Genomic DNA, 8,247 nt, shown 5'->3' on the forward strand with positions numbered 1-8,247 from the left:
GGCCAGGCTCCGTCGGGGCTCCGGGAGGCCCGGTTTGGCCCGCGCGCAGCTTCTGTCTTGCCGCGGCCTGCCTCGCGCTTCCCCCGGGGCCTCATCCGACTCCATTATACGGTCCGCGTCCGGAGAAGGTCCGGGGCCGCTGGCAGACGCCGGAGCCGGCGAAGGGGCGCCTGGCGGGGAGGGCGCCCGCTCGCTCGCTCGGCAGTGCAGCACTTCGGGCTCCGCGGGCGCCGCTTCCTCCCCTGGCCGCGGGGCGGCGCTCGCCCGGCCCTCCCTTTCCCCGCCCGCCGCCGGCCGAGGAGAGCCGGGACGGCGCCGCCCCCTCCGCGCGCGTGACGTCACGCGCCGGACGCCGCGCGGTGACGCAGGGCTGTTGCCGAGGAACGCCGCCCGGTGCGCCCGCCTCCCCTTCCCCGCCGGAACCCCGAGCGCGGCGCCGGGGACGGAGGGGCCGCAGGGCGACGGACGGCCGAGCGGAGCGCGGACGGACGGACGGACGGACGGGAGAACGGGAGAGCGAGCGGGCGGCGGGGCCGCGGCGGGGCCAGCGGAGCAGCGCCCGCCATGGTGCTCGTCAAAGAATAGTGAGCGAGTCGCGCCGCGGCGGGGAGTTCCGCGGGTGGCGGCGGGAGCGAGAGCGGGGGGGGGGGGGCTCGGCCGGGCTGGCGGCTCCCGTCCCGGGCCCCCAGAGGCGCCCCCCCCCGACCGCCGCCGGGCGCCCAGGCGGCAAGTGGGGCTGGCGCGGCTCCCCGGCCAAGGACCCCTGAAGGTCCCGCCGCCGGCCCGGCCCTGCCCGGCCCTGCCCGGGAGACGCGGCGCCGCTCCGGCTCCTGCCTGGCGGGGCGGGATTCGCCGGGGCGGCCCCTCCGTCCTTGGCCGCCCGGGGCTTCCCGCTCCAGCGTCCTTGGCCGCGGGCGGGGGGGGCGCCCTCCCCTCCCCTCCCCTCCCCCCCGCGTGACCTCCGCGGGGCCGGGATCCGGTCTCTCCCGCGCGCGCAGGCGGGACCCCCGGAGGGCGGGCGCGGAGCGGGAGTCGCCCGCATGGCTCGGGCGGGGGCTCTGGGGAAGGAGGGGCGCCGCGGGGGGGGTGCCCGGGGTCCGCAGCGCGGTGGAGCTCGCCCGTCCATCCAGCCCCCTTCGGCCCCTCCCGCGGGGCTCCTCGGAAGCGCCGGCCGGGCTGATCAGGAGGAGTTCCCCCTCCTCCCCCCCTCCCTCCCTCCGTCTCTCGCTGGCGGCCTTGTGGGTCGGTGCAGCTTCCCCCCCTCCTTCCCCCCCCCGCCCGGCGGTGCTGCTGCTGCTGGGACCGGCCTTTCCCCGGGGGCGCTGGGGGGGCCGCGTGCCGGGGGGGGAGCCGGATCCCATCAGCCGGTCCGCCAAGGGCGCGGAGGGGGGGGCGGGGGCGGCCGGGGCAGCGTCCTTTAAGCGAGCCCCTGGCCTCGTCCTGGGACCCGGCGAAGAAGGCAGCTCGGCTGCGGACCTCTGGATCGCTCCCGGCGGTGTCCGGTTGCCCCTCCGGCAGCGGAGCCGCCTGACTGCCTTTCTTCTGCTCTCTTGCAGCCGCGTCGTTTTGCCTGTGTCGGTGGAAGAGGTAAGACTCTCCCGCCTCCCGCTTCTTTTGCTTGCTTTTATTTTACTTATTAAACAAACTCACATGGCCACCCAGACACCGAGGACTCCGGTTGGCTTACAACGTTTCAAAAAAACACACACATAAAAACTACCCCTCCCCCCTCTCGGCAGTCACAGCTGGATGAAGCCTTTGATCGTTTTCATTGGGGGGGGATGCCCTCCTCAGCCCATTGACCAAACCTCCTCCTCCTCCTGGCCTTCTTTCCATCTTGGCTGAACTTGTGGCTAGTGCCAAAGCTCAGGCAAAAGGGAGACCCATCTTCCCCCCCTTTACCCCCCCCCTCCAAGACCATTAGCCAAACTTGGGAGCTGGCTGCTAATGAGCCATCCCATCTTCTGCCTTTGTAGGCAAGGAAGGCTCCCTCGGGTGTAGTAGGGGAACTACTAGGAGTGGAGGAGAAGGGGGTTGATGAATTCTTCAAGCAATTCCTAGCAATTTGGGGTGAAGTCCTGATACGCTTGTAGAAAGGGCAGTTCCGTTTGCCTGTGAGCCTTCTTGGGTTCATCTTCCGTTTTCCATAATTTGCGGAAGTGTGATCGGCTTTCCTGCATGACAACTCTCTGCCCGAGTTTAATTTTTATTTGGGGGTGTTACCGTCACTTTGCAAGAATTGTACAACCTCTTATATTGGTTGGGTGTTTTCTTTCTTGAGCTTTTTGAATAGTTAGGAACAGGTTTGCAGGAAAGTTTGTGTGATACTTTTTGTATGAAAATTGGCTTCCTGATAAAAGCATTACTGGTCCTTTGTGGGACCTGCTTTTTCTCAAGCCCTGATTGCCAAAGGAAGCGGCCAGTAAACTTGAAGAATTCATTACCACGTGATCTGGGGATAACCTCTCACTGGAATGGCTGTAAAAGGGGATGGAAAATTGCTGGAGGACAGAGTCACCCACCTTGAGGAAGTCTTTTTCTTACTGTTATTTTGTTCTCCCCCCCCCAACCCTTTCTCTGATTTTGGCTCTTCAAGTATGTCAGGTATCCAAGCTGGGTGGAATGCAGGGTGATATCAGATAATGCATAACATAGTTAACATAGAAACAAAGAAAATAAACCCACTTTTATAAATAAGTAGCTTTCAAGCAGGCCCACTTCTGTATCCCATCAATACTAGTCCGCCCTGGCCCGGCAGTGGTTCCTAACCGTGCCTCCCTGATGGGGAAACGTTGACTGTCTTTCCACCTGCACCTCTCAAGTCCCCTCTCCGACAACCCAACAACTTCGTGTTGTAACCCTTTGATTGACAGTGCCCTCCCAGTCATCGCCACAGAGTTGTCAGGTGTCTGACTGTGTACTGCGGGCTGGAGCGTCAGGCCTCCCAAGGCCAAGGCAGCCGCCGTGAGAGGCGCATGTGAGAAACGAAATGCTGGGCCTCGGCCCGAATCCCGTAGGGCTGCGCTTGTGCTCTTGTCTAGCCCTCCCCCTTTGCCCTTCCCTGTGTTCATGCACTCGCCTAGGATCAAGCTCCTCGCCACATACACCTTCCCATTCTTCTGTAGTGTTGACTACAGTGTCCATAATCCCTGGCTGCCATTGGAGGAAGTCCACCGGTTCTGGAAGGCCCTGGGTTATCCACTCCCACTGCCCGGGAATTGTGGACTTTCTCTGTGCACAGGCTGGGGGGGGGCAGCTACGCCTGCGGGCTCTTGGACGCTGCAGGGCCCACGGTTGCCCCAGAGGTGACTCCACAGGGTACCGCTGGTGCTGCCTACGCCAGTCGGGGCAAAGCAGCATCCTCTGTGGCAAAGCAGTTGTGAACAACTGTGGGGGAGAAGTGGGCAGCCCCAACTGCCCTTTTAAAGGCCTGGCTAGTAAAAAGGAGTCTGGGGTGCTGACCCTTGTGGGCTTCCCCTTCGGCCTCACTTCCCCACAGGGAGCCTGGGCTAAGGCGGCCCCAGGAGATCCAAAGGGGGGGGAGCAAAAGGGCCGCATGCCAACTCAGTGAACAGCAGCCGGTCCTGTACCTCGCAGAGGGGGAGGAGGAGGAGGAGGAGCAGATGCGCTGGGCAGGCGGTTCCCATGGAAACCTCTGCTCTTCCTTAAGCCACGATGCCCTCCACGTGGCCTTGGGGCTCTCGTGCAGGGCTGGGGATGCCAGGGCCCTGCAAAGGGGGTGCAGAATCCAGCTCAGGCAGAGCGCCCATCACCCCCAGTGGCGTGGTAGCCGTTCCCTGGCCCAAAAGTGCAGGATCCCACCCCGCGTGTGCTTTGCTCCCCCCATTAGCACTCCAGAGCCTCCGGGGAGCACGGATGCTAGCGCCAGGTCCCCAGCCTGCTTGCTGGCTCGCTCTGTGTCCAGCCCTCCTGTCCGCAAGCCCCTCACAGCGCCGCGTCTTCCCTCCTCCAGTACCAGGTGGGGCAGCTGTACTCCGTTGCTGAGGCCAGCAAGAACGAAACTGGCGGGGGCGAAGGGGTGGAAGTGCTGGTGAATGAGCCCTACGAGCGAGACGGAGAGCGGGGGCAATACACCCACAAGATATACCACTTGCAGAGGTAGGTGGCGTGGGAGGATGCCCCCCACAGGGAAAGGCCCGTGTTTGTGTGTGTGTGTGTGTGTACAAAAAGGGCCAAATCCCCAAAAAGCTGGGAGAGTCCTGGATGCTTGGCGTTCACACAAATCAGCCATCAATACTTACCAAGGGATAAACCACATTTACCAGACATTCAAGAGAGACAATAAAAAATCCGGGAAGGAACTAAGAAGGCCATCCCCTCCAGCAGCCAGCATTCAGATAAGCAAGGATCCACACCAGACAAGGCAAAAAGCAATAATCAAGGAGTCACCAAGGAGAAAATCAACCCATCTCAACCCCCCCCCCCAAAAAAAAACCCCGGCTGAGCAAGCACAGGCGTCAGATCTCCCCTCTCCCCCCACCCGCTCCGCATCGGTGACGTTCCCTGGTTGGGTAATGAAACTTTTGTAAGGGAACCACCCAGAGCCCTGAGGCCTCCCCGGGTCCACCCTGAGCCACGGCGGCTCTCCCATTGTTCTGAGGGACCCCCCAGGTTTTCCCTCTGCGCCAAGCAAACCCCTGAAGCAGTGAGCCCTGGTCCTGCCCACCTCCACTGCTGCTGGGTCCCAGCCGCTCTTCCCGTTCCTACGAAGACAGACCGCTGGTTTAGAATCGAAGAGGAAGGGGCCGGGGGTTTGGTGGCATGCCCTTCCGTCCCTAGGAATCCCTTTTGGTCCAGTGACATCGGGGGAAGGAACCCGTGTGCCTGCCTGTCAGGGAGGAGCTGGCATTGCCCTGGGCCAGTCTGGGGGGAAAAAAACCCTCTGCTTCTGGAAACCTGGCTTAGTCTTGAACCCTGAACCGCCGGCAGAGTCGCTGGCAGCAGAAAGAAGAGCAGGCAGAACCCATTGGCTGGACGTTCTGCTGGGACACCTGGGTGCCCTCTGCGTGGGAGGGACCTCTGACCTCTCCCCTCCTTTGTCCTGCAGCAAAGTCCCTCCCTTTGTGCGGATGCTGGCCCCTGAGGGTGCCCTGGACATTCACGAGAAGGCCTGGAACGCCTACCCTTTCTGCCGGACCGGTGAGCTCTGCCAGGGCAGCAGCCTCTGCCTTCCCCTTGCTGGGCTTTGGGTGGCTTTCCCAGGGGCTTGGTGACGCCAGGCCCCCTTTCCTCTGGGGGTGGGGGTGGGGGGGGACTGGGGTTAGGAAAGTGTCCCACGCGGGTCTGCTCTCGGCAGCTACTCAGTGCTCTGAGCTGCTTCAGAGGAGCTCCAAGGCCCAGGCTCAGCCACTCTTCGGCCCCCTCGGGGAGGGAAGGCGGTACTATTTCAGGGGGCAGCCTGGCCATTTTCTCCGCCTCCCCAGGAGCGGCAGCCGGCCTGAGTCCTCCTGGGCAGCCCAGAAGCAGCTTCTTGGCCTTTGCCCGGCTGCCCTGCAGGAGCCCCTCAGCTCAGTCCGTCTGAGCTGGCGGTGGGCCCACCGCCCAGAGATCCTTCCCTGCACAGCTAACCTGCCGTTGGGGCTAAGCTCTGCGCCTGCCCTGGCCCTTCCTCCACCACGCTGTCTGGCTGGCTTGGGCTGTTTGAGGCCCTGGAGCCTGGACAGTGGGAGCCAGGTCTTTGGGAGGAGGCACGGCAGGGGCCACGTTCCATCGGGAGCCACGGCAGGGGACGGAGGCTGGGTGGACTGTGGATCTGCCTGGAAGCTGCTGCTCGCTGGTCATTTGGCCTCCAGCCCTGCTTTAGAGGGTGTCCTGGGCCTTTGAGATGCCCAAGCTGCCTGCACCTCCTGGGAGGCAGGGTCCCTACGTGGCTGCTGTGTCTGAGCCCTGAGTGGGAGGCCTGCCTTGCTGCAGCTGCTACTACGGGGTCCTCTCCTGTGAAAAGTGGGGTGGGGGGGCAGCAGCCAGTTACAGAAGCTGGCACCTTCCCCTCATTAATCATGAAGCCTGGCAAGGGGGCATCCAGTTACTGCCCAGCGTGGCCCTGGGTTGTGTTACCTGGATTGTGTTACCTGGGTTGTGTTACCCACTGGTTAGGAATGAAGGAGGGACAGGGCTGTGGGGGGGGGGGTGTCAGGCTTTTCCCCTGGCGGGGGCTGCTTACCTGCCAGAAAGAAGAGCTCTGCTGGTTTTGCCCATTTTCTGGAGGGGGGTGGAATGAATCCAAACCCGACAGGTGGCCGTGGGGTTGGGCTCCCGGGTGGCCTGCTCTGCCGGTGAAGCCAGGCAGCACCAGAGCATGGCAGAAGGACAGAGATGTTCCTGGGGGAGGGGCATTGGATAGCGCACTGCCAACTGGGTGGGTGGGACCTCAATTGTGCCTGCCATGTGTGGGGCTGGTGGAGGGTGACCTTAAAATAGGCATCCTTGGGCGAGGTGCTCCCTGGCAGCCCCCCACCCCACCCCGCGGGGTGCTCAAGCTGGGTGGGGGGACGTGGCAGAGCTCCCTGCTGCAAGAGGACGAGGCGGGGGCTCTGGGCCGCCTGGGCCCTTCCCCCGCTGTGAAGGCGTCCCCGCCCCCCCCCCGGCCCTGGGATCTGTCCCTGATCAATGTTGCTGTTGGGGGGGGGGAGGCAGGCCGGGAGCAATGGCTGCGTCCCTGATTAAAGCTCTTGTCTTTCTTTCCATGTCTCGGGTTTTGGAGCAGTTATAACGGTAAGTAGAGCTTCCAGCCCCTGTTGGGTAAGTGGCTGGACTGCCAGGGACGTGCTGGGTCACTTTCATGGTCTGGGTAAGGCAGGGGCTCCCTTTTGGGTCTGGGGGGTCCAGAACCGAGGTCCGGAGAGCTTTCACAAAATCTACTTATCGATCAGTCGGGCCATCTCACTCCTGAAGGTGACTCTTGGCGGCTTGGAGACCTGTAAGGTGCTCTGGGGCGAGGAAGCTCCTTTGGGGTCCCCTCGGAAGGCTTGTGAGGCAAGAAGGGGAAGAGTGCCAGTTTTTTTTTTATTATTATTATTCATCCTAATTTCCTTGCACGGATTTTCCTGCCCCTGTCCCTCGCGTTCCTCCAGGCTCTTGGGCCCTCTAGAGCCTGCCAGCCCTCTGCCGGCCGCCCCTTCCCACTCCGGAGCCCCCAATTGGGCTTATCTCTTCCTAGAGCTGGAAGAGGCTCCCCCCTCCCCCGGGTGGGCCTGCCTGGCAGCCCTGCTCTAGCTGGCTCTTCGCTTGGGGGGGGGGGGGAGAGCGAGGCTTCTGCAGCCCGGATCCGGTGCCCTGTTCCTGCTCTTCAGCCCCAGAGGTGCTCCCGGAGGGAGGGAGGGAGGGAGGGGAGGGACGGGGAGAGGGCCAGGGCAGTCGCGGGGGTCCCACGGTGGTTGCAGGCCTTGTATCTGCTTCCCAGCTGAGGGAACGTTCTCCTCTCCTCTCCTCGGCAGAACGAGTACATGAAGGACGATTTTCTGATCAAAATTGAAACCTGGCACAAAGCAGATATGGGCATGCAGGAGAATGTAAGTGTGCTGGGCAGGGAGGTGGGGGAGAAATCTGTCTTTGGGTTGCTGTTGCACTTGGGGACACACACACCCCCCGCCCAGTGGCTCTTCTGGCAGGAACGGGAGGTGGAGGAGTGGGACAGGTGGTCCTTTGCCATATTCCCCCCCTCCCCCTCCAGGCTCATGAGTTCAGAGTCCTGATGGGTTTTCAGTGCCCTTCAGTCAAGTCCTCCCCCCCCCATCCCCGGCCTGCCCTCTGCAGGGAGGAAGGGGGCCACACGACATCCGGCTGCCCTTTCTAAACAGTTGACTCCCCCAGTTTCAATAGCAGATTGTTCTTGCATGTTTTTATTGAGCAATTCTTTTGCAACTGCCCCCCCTGCCCCCGCCCCCAAATAAATTCACTTTCAGGGATGTTCTGAAAAAGCTGCAGCGGAGGAGAGCCTGAGAGGTAGACTGAAACCTGCCCCTCCTTGTTCCTGCAGGTCCATAAACTGGATCCTGAGGAGTGGAAGAACGTGGAGGCCGTTTCCATAGACATTGCGGACCGGAGCCCTGTGCTTTCCAGGGTAGGGCAGCCAGGGGAAGGGCCGGGCCCGGGTGGGGTGGGGGATGGTCACCTGCCTGGCTGGAGTCTCTGACGTGCCCTGGGAGGCCACTCGCCGGCAGTGGCAGGACTGGAGTTGAGAAGGGCATCTCTGCTGGCTTGAAATCCGGGGGGGGGGGGAGGGGT

At 62.7% G+C, this 8,247-nt stretch overlaps 1 protein-coding gene across 1 annotated transcript in view; it reads left to right on the forward strand.

Moving 5' to 3' along the window:
* Positions 1-564: 564 nt before the first annotated feature.
* Positions 565-8,247, forward strand: part of PITPNA (phosphatidylinositol transfer protein alpha) — an 8,568-nt gene continuing 885 nt past the window's right edge. The window contains 7 exon segments of the mRNA XM_015818352.1: positions 565-584; positions 1,557-1,587; positions 3,974-4,119; positions 5,069-5,160; positions 6,728-6,735; positions 7,458-7,532; positions 8,000-8,083. Of these exon segments, the coding sequence (XP_015673838.1) occupies positions 565-584; positions 1,557-1,587; positions 3,974-4,119; positions 5,069-5,160; positions 6,728-6,735; positions 7,458-7,532; positions 8,000-8,083 (456 nt within the window).

This window comes from Protobothrops mucrosquamatus, unplaced genomic scaffold (genome assembly GCF_001527695.2).
Source record: "Protobothrops mucrosquamatus isolate PMUCROS unplaced genomic scaffold, P.Mucros_1.0 scaffold721, whole genome shotgun sequence".
Lineage (NCBI taxonomy): Eukaryota > Metazoa > Chordata > Lepidosauria > Squamata > Viperidae > Protobothrops > Protobothrops mucrosquamatus.